General features: G+C 36.7%; 2 protein-coding genes across 6 annotated transcripts; one reads left to right on the top strand and one right to left on the bottom strand.

Annotated features, from left to right (window-relative positions):
* Positions 1-1,955: 1,955 nt before the first annotated feature.
* On the bottom strand, positions 1,956-6,770 carry LOC132119087 (low-density lipoprotein receptor class A domain-containing protein 2-like). Its single transcript, XM_059528838.1, has 5 exons — positions 6,433-6,770; positions 4,189-4,689; positions 3,952-4,098; positions 3,737-3,874; positions 1,956-2,374 (listed from the first exon to the last, which is right to left on the bottom strand). The coding sequence occupies exons 1-5, from the start codon at positions 6,518-6,520 to the stop codon at positions 2,106-2,108; spliced, it is 1,143 nt and encodes a 380-aa protein (XP_059384821.1). The 5' UTR covers positions 6,521-6,770; the 3' UTR covers positions 1,956-2,105.
* Positions 6,771-8,122: 1,352 nt separating this feature from the next.
* Positions 8,123-19,480, top strand: LOC132119632 (ubiquitin carboxyl-terminal hydrolase 48-like). Of its 5 annotated transcripts, XM_059529765.1 has the most exons (28): positions 8,149-8,300; positions 8,422-8,478; positions 8,935-9,069; positions 9,234-9,354; positions 9,722-9,863; positions 11,186-11,313; positions 11,394-11,518; positions 11,662-11,770; positions 11,863-12,163; positions 13,270-13,449; positions 13,585-13,719; positions 13,873-14,022; positions 14,689-14,889; positions 14,970-15,084; positions 15,439-15,584; positions 15,660-15,740; positions 15,980-16,104; positions 16,207-16,329; positions 16,474-16,535; positions 16,661-16,771; positions 17,041-17,171; positions 17,265-17,371; positions 17,480-17,575; positions 17,706-17,879; positions 17,965-18,090; positions 18,484-18,532; positions 18,620-18,646; positions 18,763-19,480. In XM_059529765.1, the coding sequence occupies exons 3-28, from the start codon at positions 8,936-8,938 to the stop codon at positions 18,783-18,785; spliced, it is 3,222 nt and encodes a 1,073-aa protein (XP_059385748.1). In that variant the 5' UTR covers positions 8,149-8,300; positions 8,422-8,478; position 8,935; the 3' UTR covers positions 18,786-19,480. The 5 variants fall into 5 exon arrangements, with proteins under 5 accessions (XP_059385750.1, XP_059385748.1, XP_059385749.1 ...); XM_059529767.1 differs by lacking the exons at positions 8,149-8,300; positions 8,422-8,478 and adding an exon at positions 8,123-8,141; XM_059529766.1 differs by lacking the exon at positions 8,422-8,478.
* The last annotated feature ends 778 nt before the right edge of the window (positions 19,481-20,258 follow it).

Genomic DNA, 20,258 nt, shown 5'->3' with positions numbered 1-20,258 from the left:
AAACAGGTAGTTCACATGGTGAATAACCTGAAGAAATGAAGACATTAAACAGGGAAGTTTATAGAATCACTTTCACTTGATGTATCACCCTTTGTTAACTGAAACAAGAAGTTCAACAGTCCTTAAAGCTAGCACACTGTGATTAAATGTGACTTTTTAAACTATACTGTACATAATGTCTGGATGGCAAATTGCTGGGGTAAGAATAATGCATATATAGACATTATGTTATGCAGTTCTGAAAAAAATACAATGTTTGGATTCAAAGGTTTCAGTGGAAGAAAAATAATGGACAAAAAAAAAAGTATATTTCTAAAAGATTTTTTTGCTGCAAAAAATGAATAAGTGTTATGACCAGACTTAATTTTCCCAGACTCTCCAATATAAAACCTATTAAAGCCATGCACAGAAAAGTCAATTTAAAAAAAAGTCTCATCTGATGTCAGCAAAAAATGCATCTGTCCTTTTTTGAGGAAAAAAACAACAATAATAAATCATCAATAAACCCCAGTAAATATTGGCCAACATCATTGTTAGGCAGATGGAAAATGTATATTCTTATCCCTTATAAAATTCTGTCTGTTTTAGGTGATATTTACACGTCCCCTCATTAATTGTATTGACACATTGAAGACCAAACAATCTAGGCATGTTGTGTGTGAGAGGGTCACCGATGACGTTTACAACCGCTTGTGTCAGAGAGATACCACAGGAACAATGCAGTACTGTTCATTTAAAGCGTTTATGGATGGTCGTAATGGGGTCATTGTGACAACAATCCACACCCATCGCTGTGGCCTTCAATGCCTGAAAAGGATCTACTGCCTGGGTTCAGAGAAAAAAAACGAGGTCACCTTAATGTCAGATATTTAACATCTAGGGCCTGTTTGAACAGTGGGTTGGTGATTATATAAATCGGTCAAACAGAGAAAAGGAAATTCTTCTTTGAGAAAAGAGGATCTGCTCTGAAAGGTTGCTAGGAGTGACAAAAGCAACAGAAGCTGTCTGAAACTTTCTCTCTCTTTTGTAAACAGTCACAAGGAGAATCTGAAACCTTCGTCACATCAAAATAGTTTTTTAATGACAGAATTTGTCTATTTACAGTTTACTGGTATCTAAACTATCTATAAAGCTTTTAATCCTGAAATATGGACTGGTATTTTGACCGGAAGCTATGGTTTGATGTTAAGAACGTTTTAATGATGAATTTGTTTCTTACAAACGTGCAGCTTTTCGCTTCACAAGATGTTAACTGATGGACTGGAGTGGTGTGGATTATTGGAGGTTATTGTGATGTTTTTATCAGCAGTTTGGACTCTCATTCTGACGGCACCCATTCACTGCAGAGGATCCACTGGTGAGCAAGTGATGGAAATCTGTTCTGATGAAGAAACAAACTTATCTACATCTTTGCATCCTATTAATAAACAAATATCCACTTTGTAGTTCCTCTAATCATATTTACTAGTTCTACCTAAAGGAATTATGTACATTACAGTAGTTATTTTGCACATCACATTTTCTTAAACAGTGGCAAAAATAATTTAGGTTTCTGATCTTTTATGTCAGTGAAAATGCAAGATTTGTTTTTTCAAGGAAACACTTTTCAGAACAAAGCTTACGGAGTATTAGCACTTATTTGGCATAACCTTGAATGAACACAGTTTGTAAATGATATCCAATAGTTCCTGGTAGTTTTGGTAGCTTTATGAGCATTTTAATGGAAATTTTTAATAATAACACTTTTTATTTTCCCAGTCCTTTGTAGCCAGAGTGTTCACTGTATCCCACTGAGCTGGAATTATTGGAGTTTTCACTTTGCAAAACCAACTAGAATCTAGAAATCTCAGCTCATGTCGTTTCCCCAGAACCAGTGTCTATAAAATACATATAACAAATACAGTTATCCTGAATCCTGAATTATATTTTATAATTTTTTTAAACAAAAAGTGAAAAACAATCAACTGTCCAGCAATTCTTGCTTCTTTTTCATTGTACAAAATGAAAAAGGAACACTTCTACTCTCATACCACTTCCTAACATCCTGTCCTCATCATCTCCATTCTGAGTCTTTTAGGGATCTAGGAGAGATCAGAGGAGGGTATTTACACAGCCACCGTGGTGATGGATGACACAGGTGTTGCGGCTCCTTCTGGTGTAACCTTTGCCAGCCGGTGTTCCTTGTTTTGAGAGCAGCTCCGTCCACACAGCTGGCAGGACGCGCAGCAGGAGTTACAGCAGGGCAAGAAGCGAAACACACTCACACGCCACAGGAACCAGCCAGGGGCCCAACAGCACCAGCACATGAGGACCCCCACTGCAGTCACACCCAGAACCACATACAGCGCCAGCAGAGAAATGGAAGACTGGGAATCTGAAGAAGAAAAGATTTCATTTAAGGACTAGAGCCTACAATTCCCAGTGAAATTTAAATATATTCAGTAATAATGGCATTTACAGAATAAATTATTACACAAACCCAAATCAGGTGTCTTTTAAGACTTTTAAATGCAATAAGCCATGACAGAGTGTCTATTATGGTATCTTTAACATTATTTAGTCAGCAGCAATATTATAAAAGACACATTTTTTAACAAATATATACATTTGTTAAACAATAGGATCTGAATAAATAATCAAGGAATATAGTTTATTATCCTAGCTTTATATTACTAGTAAGTTAGTTTGGTAATTAATTAATTCATCTTTATCTGCATTTTAAGGTTGATCTTATCATACCAAGAAGGCTGTATATCTAATGAATTATACATTAAGTAAATTTGATAATTGGGATTTTAGAAATTTTATTATGTGCTTTTGTCATTTTTTTTTATTTATATTTTTATGTTTTTATGTTTTAGTAGCTTACTTGCCCAAATACTTCAATATTAGCTTATTTAATTTCATTTAGCCTAGCTGCCATAGCAACATTTCAATATAGGTTTTTCATATTTTTATTTCTACTTTATTTAATTAATGAAAATGTGGCTTGTTTCATTTGGCAACTCATTAAATTTCAACTGTATTTTATACAGTAAAATACAATCTGTCCCCGTCTTTGTTCGAAAAACTGTGGAATTTTCCACAAGCAATTTAGATTGAATTTGGAGGTAAAGGACAGCTATTAGTTCAGATGCACAAGAGTGGAGGCTACTTAGCAGACTAGCGCTCTTGAGACGTTTCAACCAGCAGATGATTTACACTTCACTGTTTGCAATGAACATTTATGTGCTCCTCAATCAGCTTTGTGTCCTTAGCCTTTCAGAGTTCACCATTATACAGCAATAAAACCCAATTTATGGCCGTTCTGAGGAGTAGTCATTTTATTAAGGGTTTTGTGCATTTGAACTCTTCTACTCCAGGTTCTTCATATATCTGTCTAAATTCTTAAAGGAACATATTATTAAGAAATTAAAATGCTGTCATTTATGCAACATGAAGTCACAAAATTCTATAATTTTTCAATCTATAATTTACGACAATGCCTAAATGCACTTTTCCACTAAAGTGTTCTTCAAACACTTCTTCAAAGTAAAAAAAAAAAAACCTTAAAAGTTTATTTTCCTTAGTATGAAGAACATTTTAATAATATAAAGAACCTTTTTCCACTATAAAGAACATTTGGTTCGATGGAAAGTTTCTATTGATGTTAAAGGTTATTAAAGGAATTTTTGTTCTGTTTCTGTTTGGTTGCATATTTTTCACTGCATTTAATAACTACTGGAGAAGAACAAACCGGTCACAGAATCTGGATCAGGAATGGCGTTTGACGTGGCGCAGTTCTTTAAAGTGGACACTGTCTGAGTGGGAACGTTCAGTATCCGTGCTGGCTGGGTAACATGATGCTGTGAGGGCTTGGGTGTAGACAGAGGACCTGAACCCAGAAAAACAAGATCTATCAGGAACAAAACCCAGTTGGAAAAGCCTTCTCAAAATAAAAGGTTTACTAACCATTGCAACCAGGGTAATTAATTAAATCACTGCCATCGCCACAATTGTCAATGCCTTTATCATCCGCACAAACCAGACTCATGGGGATACACTTCCCATTGCGACAGTTGAAGTAAGGCTCTCCTCGGCACTCTGATTGGTTAAAACCTGGAGAGACAAACAGTATGAGCAGATAGTTGGTATTCTATTATGCTTCAGCTTCAAGAAAAAGAGAGGAAGATGTAAACACATTCGAACCCAGCCTGAATGAAGTGAAGTCTCCAACAAAGTCCACCCTTGGCTGAGTTCCACGTGTCACAAGACGCAGAGTTAGAAAGTTGCCCGTTGACAGCACTGGTCGAGGAGGGCTCTTCCCACAGAGTGGCTGGCCAATAGGGGGTGCAGACTTATCCCTCCCATCATAGAACTGGATGTACGAGCCAGCGTGGCAGGGGTCTCCAGGCCCCTCTCCAGTGGTTGGCTCCAGGCTCTGGTCAGGCCGCATTGGGCCAGATGATGAGGACCCCCTGGGTGATTCTTGGAGGGGGGGTGCAGGGCTGTGCGGGGACACTCTTAGCAGGCTGTAGACCAGAAAGAAGCGGAAATAGAACTGCACCTTGTCCCGGGGGGTGGCGGACTGCATGGTGAGGTGGCAATCCGTTCCCAAGGAGACAAAGTAGTACTTCCGGGACTCCTGGTGGGACTTTACGACCATGCCGTCCCCCTGTATTGTCTGTCCACAGAAGTCCACAACATTCACTGTTGAGAATATTAAGATAAATGTGAGATTGAAAATAATTTTCTCAAGAGTTTGAGATTCCCAACCAACTTTGTTTCACCCAAAAACTAAAATCTGCTGAAAAAAAGGTTGTTTCTTCATCTGAACAGATTTGGAGAAATGTAACATTACACCATTTGCTCACCAATGGATCCTCTGCTGTGAATGGGTGCCGTCAGAATGAGAGTCCAAACAGCTGATAAAAACATCACAATAATCCACACCACTCCAGTACATCAATTAACATCTTTCAAAATGAAAAGATGTTTTTTTTAAGAAACAAATTCAAGACATTTTTTTAATTCAAACCATTGCTTTAGGATAAAATAGGAGAAATATGGACATATCAAGCACCATTTAAAAGTTAATTCCAAAACAGTTCTAAACAAATATGTCGGTGGATTTGATTTTGAGACGACAGAAGGGAATGGATTTTTTTCACTGGAGGAAGCGTTATTATGGATTATTGACTATTTCACCACTCTAATTGATGTTTACTGATATACTGAAGTGGTGTGGATTATTGTGATGTTTTTATCAGCTGTTTGGACTTTCATTCTGAAAGCACAGATTCACTGCAGATGATCCATTGGTGAGCAAGTGATGCAATACTACATTTCTCCAAATCTATTCTGATGAAGAAACAAACTCATATACACTGAAATACAGAACACAGGGATGGAAAGAAAACCGAATGAAACCAGTTCTAATCTAGAAAGACCACAAGCATGAACTGGCTTTGCATCTCCCATCTGGGGAACCAAATAATAGGAAGATTTACAACCTATTCTTGGTTTATTAGCTTTGTTACCAAGGGCAACCAGTGGATCCATGATGTCTCACTGCCAGGAATGTCCAGAGAAACCTTCTATTGGTGGAAAAGGACCAATACCTCAAAATATTCCGTAACCATGTGTTCTCAACTGAGTTTCACAAAAATGAACAACAGCAGAATAGAAAGTTCCCTATAAATGTTTTAATTGGCCAGACCAAAGCACTCAGAGCTCCAATCACACCCATGTTCCCACTTTTATTTAACTCTAGAGAAACAGCAGAGAGCGTGCCAACTCTGTGGGTACTGACACAGATGCCAGGGGCTTTTCACAGGACCAGATGAGGAGGCGCTATATCAGTTTCTAATGTCAGATCAAATGAATCATCCTTAGCCAGATGTATTGTCTCATAATGAAAAACCATAAATGATTTTCAAATATATAACTGAAGGAGACAACCAGAGACGTGATATGATTTGGAGCCAAGTCAAATTACAGTAATATAATAAATATAACATACATTAATATAGTCTATATAGTATATTTAGTCCGCACCCCCTTTTTGGTTTTTGGTATTACATGATTAAATAAATCTAAATAATAATAATAATAATATATGTATATACAGTATAGTAAGGATCATAAAAAAAGTTTTTGATGAATAAAACTAAAATTAAAACCAAAATTTTAGGAACTGAGAAACTTTTAAAAACTCAAAGATAAAATAACATTTTAAATCTACTTTCAGTTAACTTCATTAGATTACAGATAAAACAAATCACACGGGACAAGCCAAATGTCTGTGAAAGCCATTGCGACTCCAGACTAGTTCTGATGCCAATACACACAAATGAATTAAGAGTACGAGAAGAAACCCTGATTGCAACAAATGTCGGAGTCAACGAGGTAATAACGGGATAAATCTTGAGAACTGAACACCCATCACCGTACCTGTCTCAATGGAGTGACTCTGGCGTGTCATTAAGCTGAAGAGAACAAACCATCCTGACAGGTGCTGAATGCATGGCACTCTGGCCATCTCGTGTGTCCAAGCAAAAGCACTTGCTGCTCCAATGTTAAATGCAATTGTTCTGTCGCATTTGTATCGCGCAAAGTCTACTCTTGCGAAAACCAAACATTCCCTTAATTTATAAAGACGACATATAGCCCGTGAAACGCCCCTAAAGAACTGCTTTTTAATGCTTTTGAAGCAGGAATATTTGTCTATGGCATCTCAGATGCGTCTAGCTTAATCCTTGTTCATCATCCTGGCTTTTGTGCCTTTGAAGAGTCTTTGTCAAATTTATGCGTCTAAGCTATTTCCATGACAATGTCACGGATCTAAAGGAGGAGCCGTGCAGGACCCCCCCAAAGCTGCTCCTACCCAAGCACCATATACAGCCGAGGACAGGGCTAAACATCTGTCACACTAGTATTTATAGAGCACTAAAAGTCTGGTGGAGTTTTATTAAGTATATAGGCAGCTAAAGTTTTGGACAAAAATATTAAATCTTCATTATTGTATTGTTTTCATTTTAAAATAATTGTGATTAAAGTGATTTGAATTTTGTATTTATTTGGTATATTTAGGCCTTTTCAAAGTCGCTAATTCTCGGCTTACTTCACGAGGTGCATCATGGGGTGCAAAATGTAGAAGTTCATATGCAGTGAAGGTCATATGTATACTGAATACGTCCTATTGCTGACCCTTATTCACTTCACACATACATAGACCTGGTTTGTATTTTTTCTACCAAAAAAATTCAAGCTTTTAAGAAAACCTAGATCAGAAGGTTTTAAGTTGATTAGAAATAAATTCAGTCAAATGTGTCCAAATCTTTAAAAAGGGTACTAAAACTAAAACAATAACAATAAAAACAATAACAATCAAACACTGTGGTGAAGGCATAATGAAATCCAGACTTAAGACGCTGCGGGACCTGAAACTATAGGAGATCATGCATACAAACATTCTGATATTTCTTGCTTGGCCGAAATTCCTCCATAACAAATACAAAGAACATCCAGCCATTATTCCACAGTTTGGGATAAATACCCTTTCTCTAGACTTCATTCATTCATGTGACACAGAAACCTCCATATGACATGTCACCATTCAGAGATCAAAAGTTTAAAGTCCAATAAAAGCTTTTAAACCTGTGGGACTTTTAACAACGCTTCTTTTTATAAGTTTTATTGGACTTTTCTCTTTGAAGTGTTTGAATGTGTCTCATGATCTGCTGTGGGAATCCATTTGGGCACAATTCCCACAAAACACATTCCTATGCCATCTTTTTAACTTTTCCAAGATGAAAATAATAATAAATAAATAATAATAAAACAAATAAATAAAAATATATTTTTTAAAAATATTACAAAGAGGAAATTAACAGAAACCTGTTTAGTATAGTGCAATTTGTATTGTAACTTCAGTCTTCCATGTCAAGGGAAATGAGTTCAGATGGCATCTATCTCAAAAAAAGCATATTATCTGGTGATTTTCAAGACTTTATTTTGCATTTCAACAGCTCAATCTGTTGTATTTTTTCCCCCGAGTAGCTTGAAAATTAAGGAAAATAGTATGTTGGTATGTGTGACAACACTGCAACATTGAGCGGCCCACTGACGCACTGACGTCAGACGCCGCGATTACGTCACGCGTAAGTACGTACGTCTCATAGAAGTTTGAAACTGACGAAGGGACAAAAATATTTATATAAAAGCCGACGCAAGGGCGCTAAATACAAACGTACCATCAATAAAGTGTGATTTAAAATTCCTATATTTATGAAAGCATCTTCACAGTCAAGAATCTCTTGGTAAATTCACGCCAGTTGCATTTATTTAATGAAAATAAGTCGAGAGCTAGCTGCTAGCATGCTAACTGCGCAGCTTTAGCAGTCTCCATCAAATCATTGACTGTTATTGTGTTTACTATAGATTTATAAAACAATACAGCTGTGCTGAGCCCGTAAAACGCCGTATTTATTTTTGACGGTATGTTTTATGTCTAAATTGTGAGTTATGTTGACGGGATAATCAAAAATGTGTGTGCTAATGGGGAGTCAGTGGTGTCTCTTGAATATTATTTTCTGTGCTTGTCAGTTGTTTGCTTGTTTATATAAATTAACTGTCATGGAAATTAACTGTTTTTTGACGTGTGGGGTGAAATCATAAATTGTGTGCATGCTGGACCAGTGATGCAAGGCCTGTGCATCACACAGATATGTGTATCTGTCAAGTGGGTGTGATGTGATTTTATGTGTAAGATGTTTGTGTTTTTATATTTTGTCGTGTGCATTATGTAATCTTTGTGTAACAGTGTAAAAGCTTGGTTTTTTTTTGTGTTTTCTCCTTTTAGGCTATGTGTATATGCCTTTTCAGGTGTATGTTGTGATTTTGTTTGCTGGAATTATGTGTAACTCTATTTGTGAATTTTATTTTTTGGTGCAGAATGGCTCCTCGGTTGCAGCTGGAAAAAGCTGCTTGGAAGTGGGCAGAGACGGTCAAACCAGAGGACATCACACATGAACATATTGAGTTAGCTTATAGGATTGCCGTGCTGGCATGCAAAAGGGGGACATGCAGGTAATGTGGTGGCGATAATGATCTGTGTTTACTGTTCTATACTGTTGAGTACATTGACTGAAATTCTGATTTAAAGACACAGTTTTAATGAAACAACTGTGAAAATGTGTTAATCACTTTGCCATCTCACCCTAAATTTTTTATATTTTTTTTCTGCCACACAGGAGGAACTGTAAAGGAAATCCTAATTGTCTGGTTGGTATTGGGGAGCAATCATGGTTGGGAGAAATCGATGAAAATGCCTTCCACAGCATCGATGACCCAAATTCAGAAAGACGAGATAAGGTACGCCAAATGGTATACCTACATTTAAAATGATGAAAACCGTACAGTAGGTGAATCTGTAGCATGCTAATACATAAATAATGATATAGTGTTATTTTAGTATTATGTATATTCTGTTATTGTATTTATTACTGTTTTAATCCAGCTTTTATATTATTTTATTTATATTTTTAGTTTTCATTTTAATTTTAGTTAAAATTTGATTTCTTCAGCTTTATTTCAGATATTAAAATCATTTTTAATAGTCTTAGTTTCACAATAGCAACATTTGTGTGTGTTTGTGTGTAATTTCATATTATTTTGACGAATGTGTCAACATCATCAACATCAACATTCCAATTGTCTGTGATTGCTCTCTCTGTTGAAGAACACATTTGTGGGCCTGACGAATCTTGGTGCCACATGTTACGTGAACACGTTCCTCCAGGTGTGGTTCCACAATTTGGAGCTTCGCAGAGCCTTATACCTGTTTCAGAATTCCAGAGCAGAAGGGCACAACACGGATTCAGGTGAGGGTCTTTTTTTAAAAGGGGTCATACGATGCTTTTTTAAAGATCATTATTTTGTGTATTTGGTGTAACAGAATGTGTTGACATGATTTAATGTTCAAAAAACACATTTTTCAAATCCTGTAGATTATTGTAGGTCCTCTATGCCCCGCCTCTCTCAAACGGATCGTTTTCTACAAAGTCCCTCCTTATGACAAGCGCTGCTCTGATTGGAAAACTGACCCAGTGCATTGTGATTGGCCGATCACCGCAAGCACTCGTCGGAAATGTAATGGCCCTTTTAATAATCGCGAGCTTCATCTTTCATAATAAATGTAAAGACAGTTAATAATGTCCTTAGTTTTACCATCAGTTCAAGCCTGAAACAGGAATAGAGTGGTGTGACAGACACAATGTTGAAGCTTGTATGTGTTTGCAGAACACAATCCACGGTCGGTTAAGACAGCTGACTCCACTATGTGACTCTCTCGCTCTCTCTCTCTCTCTCTCTCTCTCTCTCTCTCTCTCTCTCTCTCTCTCTCTCTCTCTCTCTCTCTCTCTCTCACACACACGCATGCGCACACACACATACATGAACGCACAAAACCCCGCATTTGACCATTCAGTAGCAAATAATTAAACTAATAACAAAACATACTTACAGTAGCTGATCCAGAAGCACCAGATTGTCGTGGCAAAGTCAGGATATCATCCTCTCCTAGGTTCAAGAAACAGTCGTCCATAAAATGCGTTGCTGTTCTGTTGTAAGTAATCTTAAAGATTCTTAAATGCATCTACTTTCAGAAGGCCAAATAAAGTGCTTTTGCTTTCGCCTAGATACACACACATCTCCCTGACATGGCTGCTTCAACACTAACTGCGGTTACTGAAACCACAGCTTCTTTCTTTGCGTGAACATTTTTGTGGCATTACATAAATATTTCCACATAGTAATGTAGAAATGGCGGGGTGTGTTTGAATGAGACATTTTAGGAGGGGAGTGGCAGAGTCTTAACTTTGAATAACAATATCTATGGATTTGAGACTTTAGTCTTTTCAACTTTACAGATCTTCTTTATGCACCAAGAGTTTGTAACACTCCAAAGAGAAAGGAAAAATGTAAATCGCATCATATTACCCCTTTAAAGCTTGGATAGTTTTATTGTCCACATGCTTTAAAAATATATTATGCTGTTTACTGTAGTGACGGTTACCATTTATTGACTCCTATTACAATGTTGAGTGCATTACTTTTAGTATTGAATATGCTTTAAAACATTGAAAAGCCCCATTTATCGAAATGTACTTTTCTAATTTGTGCACATTATTCTACATACCAACAGATTATGAACCACGGACGATATGTGAACATCTCCAGTATCTGTTTGCATTGCTACAGAACAGCAACAGACGGTATATCGACCCCTCGGAGCTGGTGAAGGCTCTTGGGCTCGACACAGGACAACAGCAGGTAGGCCAGCACAAGATGGAGCATGCTGGAGTGCTCTGTAGCTCATGGAAATGCTCAAAAGGCAGTTTTCGTGTGTTTAGGATGCTCAGGAATTCTCCAAACTCTTCCTCTCACTTCTCGAAGACACACTTTCAAAGCAGAAGGACCCAAATCTACAAAATGTCATCCAACAGCAGTTCTGTGGACAGTTCTCTTATGTTACAGTGTAAGTTATTTTAAATAAATGTTGTTTTCAGATTTAAGTTTTTTAATACTCTCCCTGTGAGTGATGTGTTCAGTGTATGATATAAACAATGTTTGTTTAATGTAATAATACAGTAATTAATGCTTTTTTGTGTGTTATGCCAGATGCAACAAATGTGGACGAGAGTCTCCTCTACCGTCACGCTTTTATGAGCTAGAGTTGAACATTCAAGGACACAAAAACCTCACGGAGTGTGTTACAGAGTTTCTTAAGGTGACTGCTCACATTTCTGTACCTGACAAGCTCTATTTGTCTATGTAGATCAGATATTATGGGTTTCAGTGTGTGTTTCACATGCTGTTTAGGAGGAGAAGCTGGAAGGTGATAATCGCTACTATTGCGAGAGCTGTCAGAGTAAACAGAATGCCACGCGTCGGATCAAGCTCCAGAGTCTTCCCCGCACACTCAATTTTCAGCTCATGCGTTTTGTTTTTGATAGGCGAGTAGCATATTTCATCAATTATCAGACCTGTTACCAAATATTTTATAGACATTTTAATAATTTCTTTCTCTGTTTTTATAGGCAAAGTGGTCATAAAAAGAAGCTCAACACCTTTATTAGTTTTCCTGAAGTTCTTGACATGGGGCCATTTTTGGAAGGAAAAGGTATGCTGTGCATTTAGTATGTAATATGTTTTTTTTTTTTTTTTTTTTTTTTTTTTTTAAAGTCTCTTAAGCCCCTTTCACATTGCCATTCCAGCAAATACACGGGTAAAGTGTTCCGGCAATTGTTCCTGGGTCGCTAGATTTTGCACTTTCACACAGCCAGTAATTACCCGGGATATGTGGTGCTTTCACACACAACCCGTAAAGATCCCATAACGACACGTGACATCAGGACGTGACGTCTAATGTACGAGTCGAAAACGTTAGGCACGTTATACTTTCACTGAAGCAAGCGAACGATTTCGCCGTCTGCGCAGAAAGTGAGGAACAAACTGATCTCTGCTTCATTACAGTTTGCACATTTTTTTTCTTCGCGAATGTTGATCTTCCTTCAAAACAGCCGGTAAAAGAGTCGTGCGATAACGCGCGTCATCACTTCGACTTGGCATTAGATCTGGCTTTTGTTCACACAGCACTCATCCCGGGTTGAACCTGGCAATGTTACTAGGTCCCCGACCCGGGTTCAATGCCGGAATCAATCCCGGGACGTGGTTGCTTTCACACAGAAGATAACCCGGGAATGTTCCGGCAATATGCCGGGTCCGACGTGCAGTGTGAAAGGGGCTTTATGCTCACTAAGACTGCATTTATTTGATCTAAAACACAGTAAAAACAGATGTATTATGAAATATTATTTCAATTTAAAATTACTGTTTACTATTGTAATATATTTTAAAAAGTATTTTTTTCTTGTGATGGCAAAGCTGAATTTTCAGCATCATTACTCCAGTTTTTGATTTGCTGCTTAAGAAACATTACTTTTTATCGCTTGGAAACAGTAATCTTTTATTCTTTGATGACCAAAAAGTTGTAAAGAGCAACATTTATTTGAAATAGAAATATTTTTTTTAACAATGTAAAATCTTTGCTGTCACTTTTGATCAGTTTAATGCTCAATACTTTGAGCAAAAAAAAGTATTACATTTTTTTTTTTTTTTACTGACTTCAGATGTTTTGGATAATAATGTTTATCATTTAAGGATCTGAGATACAGAACAGGAAATTGTAATCGATTTACATGACTTGATTTTTTTCTCTTATTTCAGAAGAGGTGTGTACATATGAGCTCAGTGCGGTGTTGATTCATCGTGGCGTGAGTGCATACTCTGGACACTACATCGCTCATGTAAGAGACGCCCACACTAATGACTGGTACAAATTCAATGATGAAGAGATCGAGAAAATGGAGGGCAAGAAACTTCAGCTGGGCATTGAGGAAGACATCGGTAACAACACATTTTGACACTTTACATTGGATGATGTGTCATTTTTGTAGCTACTTTTTTAGTGTTGCTTTTACTGTTCTAAAAACATGAAAATATAAAAGTATACTTAATTGCTTATCCTTATTTACATTGCAGCCGAGACCGCCAAGTCTCAAACCCGAAAGCCAAAATGTAGCAAAGGCTATCACTGTTCGAGGAACGCGTACATGTTAGTGTATAAACGACAGACAGAAGAGATTGAACAAACAGAAACTAACGTTGAAGTACCAGGTAAAAACTGAATGAGAAAAACTCATCACATTTCTGAGTGGTTTTTGGGCGGGGGATGTATAATTTTACACATTTGTCTATTTATTTCACAGTATTTTTTGTAAGTGTTATCTATTTACAATATTACATGTTTAAGATGCATTTGGTTTTTAGCTTTCCTCCAGAAGCTGGTTGACCAGGACAACAAGAAGTTTGAGGAGTGGTGCAATGAAATGGCAGACATGCGAAAGCAGAGTGTTGACAAAGGCAAAGCCAAACATGAGGAGGTGAAGGAGCTCTACGAATTGTTACCCACGGAAGACGGTCCGTAAAAATGCCCCGTGCATTAGTTTCTCTGAAAATATGAACTTTTAAATCTCCCTTTTTTCAATCTTAAAAATATGTTTGTTATATTTACACTGCCATTTAGAGGTTTGGGATTGGTACGATTATTATAATTTTGTTTTTAAAAGTCTCGTCTGCTTACCAAGGCTTTTTTTGATCAAAGACAGTAAAAAAAGTAATGCTTTGGTATATTCTATACAATTAAAAACAATTGTTAAAAGTTAAAATGCTATTTATTCCTATGATGCAAAGCTAAATTTCCAGCATCATTGCTCCAGTCTTCAGTGTCACATGATGCTTTTAATATGCTGATTTTTTTTTTTTTTTTACTAATGAAGCATTTCCAAATATTTTCAGTGTTAAAAACAGTGGCACTGATTAATAATTTTATCATCCATTATAAAATCTTTGACAATTTCTTTGATGAATAAAAAGTTCAAAAGAACAGCATATTTGAAATAGAAATAGTTTCATAACATTTAAAAAGTCTTTACTGTGACTTCTGATCAAAAGTATTAATTTCTTACTAACCCCAAACTTTTGAACAATAGTGTAACCAGTTTGAAGGCTTTTGTATTTGTATAAAAGCATTCATTTTAATTTTCAATAAGAAATGAATGTTTGGATCCTCCTTTGTGGTCATAGGCCTGTCGTATGAGTTTGTGCCTCTGGAGTGGCTCAAGAAATGGCTTGATGACTCCACGTCCATCAAGGAAATTGACAACAGCCAGTTCCTGTGCTCCCACGGCAAACTGCACCCAGACAAGATCGGAGAGGTCAAAAGAATATCTTCGAAGGCCGCTGATCTTCTTTTCAGCCGCTACGGAGGCGTTTCTAGACTAGGCCGTAAGATTCCTTTCGTCAAAACTTTTAATTTAATTACTGTGTTTTTATCCATGTATTCATTGATCCTGGATGCTGTTTAGAGTCCTCTCTCTGCAGAGACTGTGTCACTCAGCGATGTCGGGTGATCAGACTGAAGAACCAGCTGAATGAAGACTACAGAGAGGTCATGAATCTTGTCAAAACTTCCCTGAAAAGGTATGAGTGCACATTAGCTGCTTTTTTAACCTGGATCTCCAGCAGATACTGTTATTTCACTTTAGTAGGTGCAGTTATAGTTTTTATGATTTTGAGTTAGCTTTTATTTTATATTTTATATTTTCATGTTAATTTTGACGTTTCTGCATTTTTAATAGTTTCTTTTATTTACATTTTTAGTGCAAGTTAAATCTAATAAATATTGCCTTGGCATCTAAAATAAAAAAGTTCAGTTAATGTTTTTCATTTTGATTTATTTATGGTTTTAGTTTCAGTTAATTATAATAGCTTTGCTAATTGAGTTCAGTGGACTTTTGCTGAAGCTGATCTGGTGTTTATATTGGGTGTATTTAGTGATGAATCAGGTTTCTGGATCGGTAAGGCTTCTCTAAGGAGCTGGAGACAGTTGGCATTAGACCAGCTAGAGGAAGACGAGGAGGAAACCAAACACAACAACAGCAAAGTTAACGGAGAGAAAAGTAGCAGTGCGGCAGCTAAAGGTACTGAGGCTTACAGATGTTGCTTGTAGCTTTCACTTTTGTCTTTTAGTTATTATCTTTTTGTCGTTTTGTTAGCCGATGGAGTTAAAGGAGATAATGAAGACAGGGATGGTGAAGAGATGAAGAACTTTAATGAAGACATTCTCTGTTATCATGGTTTGTTTTCTCTGTGGATAAAACTGAAAGCTAAATGAAACATTTACAATATTTTGTGGTGCATCTATCCTGTTTAATAATGTTTTTAGTCATGCACAAACATGCTGTCATTAAATAAACGTTTTATATGAATGAAACATTTGAATAAATGAATATTTATTTAGTTTAAATAATTGAAATTGTGTATTATTCATTAGCAAGTTTGGTTTATGTAATTGTGTTGTTTCATTCTGCCTCAGGTGGTCTGAATATACTAGAGAATGACAGGCGGCTGGTTTCTGCTGAGGTGTGGAATAAACTGCGGATGTATTTCCCCAAAGCTCCAGAATTCACGCAAAATAACGAGGCCTGTCAGCAATGCATGGTAATAAATTAATGCACAACTGTCATATTGGACACTCAAACCTTGTGAGCTGCTTACTGAGCACTTTTGGGCAAAGTTTTTAAGATTGATTGTGTATTTCAGAGGCTGGAAAGAGAAGGGAAAGAAAATGAGGCTTTGAATAGAATGATGGCAAACGAACAAAAGAGCTCCCTGCTCAACCTCTTCCAGGAGAAGAATCGGCCCACACTGCAGAAATGGCCACAGGTGACACCAGTTTCCACAAATAAAGGATTCAGGTTTTTCCCTGATGTTTTGAGTATTATATAAATGTCTTAGAGTATAAAGGATGAATATAAACATTTCATTCTTATTTTCAGTTCACTGAATTTGGTTTGAATTATGTTTTAGGAGACAGATGTTCTGTATGTTGTACCCCTTTACTTTGTAGATGAATGGAGGAAATTTATCAGGTAATTATTTTTATTTATTTTTTTACATTTCTGTGATTACTAAGATAATTTTTCAGGTTAAATATGGTTCATTTTGATATGTCCTAAATTATTGTAATATCTTCTGTTATACCTGATCACCACAGGAGGCCAGCAAAGAGCAACCCAGTGTCCAATGTGGGGAACAGTCTCCTGCTCTGTCCTCACGGAGGCTTCATGTTCACATATGACTCCATGCTGCAAGGAGACGCTCAGCAGTGAGTAACTCACACTCCTAACCTCTCAAATGTCAGCAAATCAGCATATTAGAATGATTTCTCAATATGTACAATTGTACTGTGTTTTTAATCAAATAAATGCAGCCTCTCTGAATATAAGAGACTCTTTTTTTTTTACAATTTAAAAATATTACGGAAGCCATACTTGTAAACAAATGTACGTTTCTTTATACATTTTTATAAAAAAAATCAACTATCCATTTCAAAAGCAGTTTCAAGTCTGAGTGTTTGTGTCTGTCAATGCACAGTATAGCACTTCTCTGGCCTGATGAATGGGAGGTGATCAGCAAAATGTTTCTGGTGGACCAGGCCATCTCCATATGTCGGATTCATGACAAAACACAAGACAATGGCAATGTCCTATACCAGACTCATCCAGGTGAGCTAAATTATCAACCCTCAGCCAGGAGTTTCTCCAAGGTCCCTCAAACAAACATTGTATTTCATGTGAGAATGTGTGTTGTGCTCTTAGATCTGTGTCGGGAATGCAGAGAAGGCTTCATATTCCAGCAGCAGAGGGACATGAGGGAGTACGCACAGGCCACGGTGTATGTCCGCAAAGTCACGGACAAGAAAAGGGTGAGTTTTTGCATGATCACATGCCTCAATTTAACCAGAAACACTATGAATGTGCAACCAGGAATAACACATCTGTGCCCTTTTCTTTCTCTCCTGTGGATGATTAAGGAATCAGCTCCTGAGTTCAGTGTGAGTGGGTCAGATGTAGAAGACGAAAGGGAAGAGCCAAAGATGGATGGAGAGAAAGATCCAGACTTCAGTCAGGTATGTTTAAACATGATCTCTTGTCTGTCTGTCTGTCTGACTGTCTATGCATGACTTTCTGACTGTCTGTCTGTATGTCTATGTATGTCTCTATATCTATGTATGTCTCATGCCCCCATTTTTAAATCAGTCTGAGGTTGGAGCCAAACGGCAGAAGCTGGATGAGAGCACCTCTCTTTCTATGGTCCCTGTGAACGCCGCTTCCAAGTCAGGCATCAGGAGGAGCACAAGGCACAGGAAACTCCGTGGGGAGAAAGCCCTCATAGTCTCTGCCAACCAGACACTCAAGGAGCTGAAGATCCAGGTCTGTTAGTGCAGTGACTATTAAGTATTTGCCTTGTTTTATGTGATGCAGCATGAAGTCTTATTTGTACTGACTGCGTCCACAGATCATGCATGCATTCTCTGTGGCTCCATTCGACCAAAACCTCTCCATAGACGGACGCTGTTTAACAGATGACTCCGCCACACTAGGAAGTCTTGGAGTCATCCCAGAGAGCATCATTTGCCTTAAGGTAACTCTCGACTCATTCTCTCACATTGGCTATGTTTTTGAAAGAAGTCTCTTCTGCTCATTTATTTGATCTAAAATACAGTAAAACAGTAATATTGTAAAATATTATTACAGTTGAATTTTCAGCATCATTACTCCAGGCTTCAGCGTCACATGATCCTTCAGAAATCATTAATATTGCTTAATATTTTGGGGAATCTGGTAATTTTTTTATGGTCTCTTAATGTATAGAAAGTTCAAAAGAATAGCATTTTATTTGAAATAGCATTATAAATGTTTGGACTTTTAATAATGCGTGCTCTGAATAAAAGTGTTTATTTCAAAGAAAAAAATTGGTAAACAGTAATGTAGGTTTGTTTTAAAGAATTATTTACTTAGCCTTTTTCCTCTACAGGCTGATGAACCCATTGCTGATTATGCTGCAATGGATGATGTTTATCAAGGTAAGTGCTGCTTATGTAAGATTAAATTCTCTTACCAGTATGTCTCATTTTCAACACCTGTTTTTTGATGCATTTTTTTTCTCCTAGTCTGTATGCCTGAAGAAGGATTTAAAGGTATGAATACGCAATTGTGATCATTTCAGACATGCAAAGCCTTTGTGCAAGAATCCAGACACATAATATTATCAAACATTTTTCATGTTCTATTATATTTGTTTCCTATCTTTCAGGCACTGGGCTGTTAGGACACTGAGTGAGGCTCCAGATGTGGAACAATGCTGACGATGTCTGAGCAAGGATAAAGCTTGAATTACACATAGATGTTCATTCTTGGGAAGTCTTTTTATTTTCTTTTTTGGTTTTATTTTTTATTTTGTTGTTGAATGTTGCAACAACTCAAAAGTGTCATTTTGCTTTAAAACATCATGCTCGCTTTTAATATTGAAAGATGTTGATGCATTCTGCAAGATTTTGTGGTCGTACTTAACATGACTGTGAAAAATACGGGTCGAGATTTCCTTAAAGGACGTTCCATTTCAAGGAAAATAAGAATTCCTCCTTGTTTGTTGCAATGTCATGTTCAGAGATTATGGTCTGATCATATTTTGTGTGTAAAACAGTAAGTCTCTGTAAATTCTTTGTTGAAAAGAAGCTTGTGATGGCACTGCAATAGAGCTCGTACATATTTAAGAATGCATGAGCAACTTGAATATTAAAAAAATATTTAGTCTTTGTTTCGTTAAAGTAAATAACCTCATCAAAATACCGAAGTGGAGAGGCGCCTAAAAAGATGAGGATAAATAAGACACATTTCCAGAAGTGGGAAATATTACAGCATTGCTAAATAGTTTAGACATGTTCTGCTACTTGAAATATAAAGCAGGCATTTGTGTGAACTTTTCTGTATGTTCTTTCATATGGGCAATAAATATTCTTTTTACATCTTCAGATGTGCAGTTTATGCATAGAACAATTGCAGAAATTTTACTTTTATAGCATTTATATTTATTTGTGTTAAATGTGTATGTTGTAGGGTTGTATGCATCTTGTCCACTCAGCATCTTAAAACAGTGGGGGGGGGATCATATCATACTGACTTATAGTATTATATATATATAATAACTATTTTGTGCATATCACTATATTCATATCAATGTAAATGAAATATGTACATGTTTTTAACCTGCACTGAAAAACACTCACTCAAATACACACAGTGGCTGGTATTTATTTATTTAGGGAGAAAAAAAAACACATTTTATAGTTTATGTGGCCCTGTTCAACTGCAGCATCTCTCCAAAAGATGAAAACATCTTTAAGGAGAAAACTGCTAAGACTGAAAACTTGCTAAAATGTTCCTGAGATGTTTGTTACAAAATAAAAATCTAATTATCACAGTTGCATAATCAGAATCAGAAATCAGAAAGAGCTTTATTGCCAAGTATGCTTGCGCATACAAGGAATTTGTTTTAGTGACATAAGCTTCCAGTAAACAGAGACAACAACACACAGACAAAAAAAACAAAAATTAAAGGAGATTTACAAATTGGCAAATAAATAAGTGTATAAACAATTGTGCTATAAATGATAATGGAATAGGATTGAGTGAGATGCAGGAATGTTCTAGGATGGAGGGGTAACAAATAAATATAAGGATATTGCACATTTTTGCATAAGCATAATTTTAAGTGGGAAACATTTAACTGTTCATGAGGTAGATTGCCTG

The sequence above is a fragment of the Carassius carassius genome, chromosome 38 (assembly GCF_963082965.1).
Source record: "Carassius carassius chromosome 38, fCarCar2.1, whole genome shotgun sequence".
Classification (NCBI taxonomy): Eukaryota; Metazoa; Chordata; class Actinopteri; order Cypriniformes; family Cyprinidae; genus Carassius; species Carassius carassius.
The sequence above is the reverse complement of the archived record's forward strand: the minus strand, read 5'-3'. Positions and strand labels throughout refer to the sequence as shown.

Bases quoted from the DNA above. Each gene is read 5' to 3' on its own strand.
- LOC132119087 (XM_059528838.1), bottom strand. From the start codon at position 6,520: ATGGCCAGAGTGCCATGCATTCAGCACCTGTCAGGATGGTTTGTTCTC. The intron at 4,690-6,432 runs GTACGGTGATGG...TATTCTCAACAG, and splicing joins GAGTCACTCCATTGAGACAG to TGAATGTTGTGGACTTCTGT. The intron at 2,375-3,736 runs GTTTGTTCTTCT...TTTCTTCTTCAG, and splicing joins TGATCCAGATTCTGTGACCG to ATTCCCAGTCTTCCATTTCT.
- LOC132119632 (XM_059529767.1), top strand. From the start codon at position 8,936: ATGGCTCCTCGGTTGCAGCTGGAAAAAGCTGCTTGGAAGTGGGCAGAG. The intron at 15,085-15,438 runs GTATGAGTGCAC...GGGTGTATTTAG, and splicing joins GTCAAAACTTCCCTGAAAAG to TGATGAATCAGGTTTCTGGA. The intron at 17,880-17,964 runs GTCTGTTAGTGC...CTGCGTCCACAG, and splicing joins TCAAGGAGCTGAAGATCCAG to ATCATGCATGCATTCTCTGT.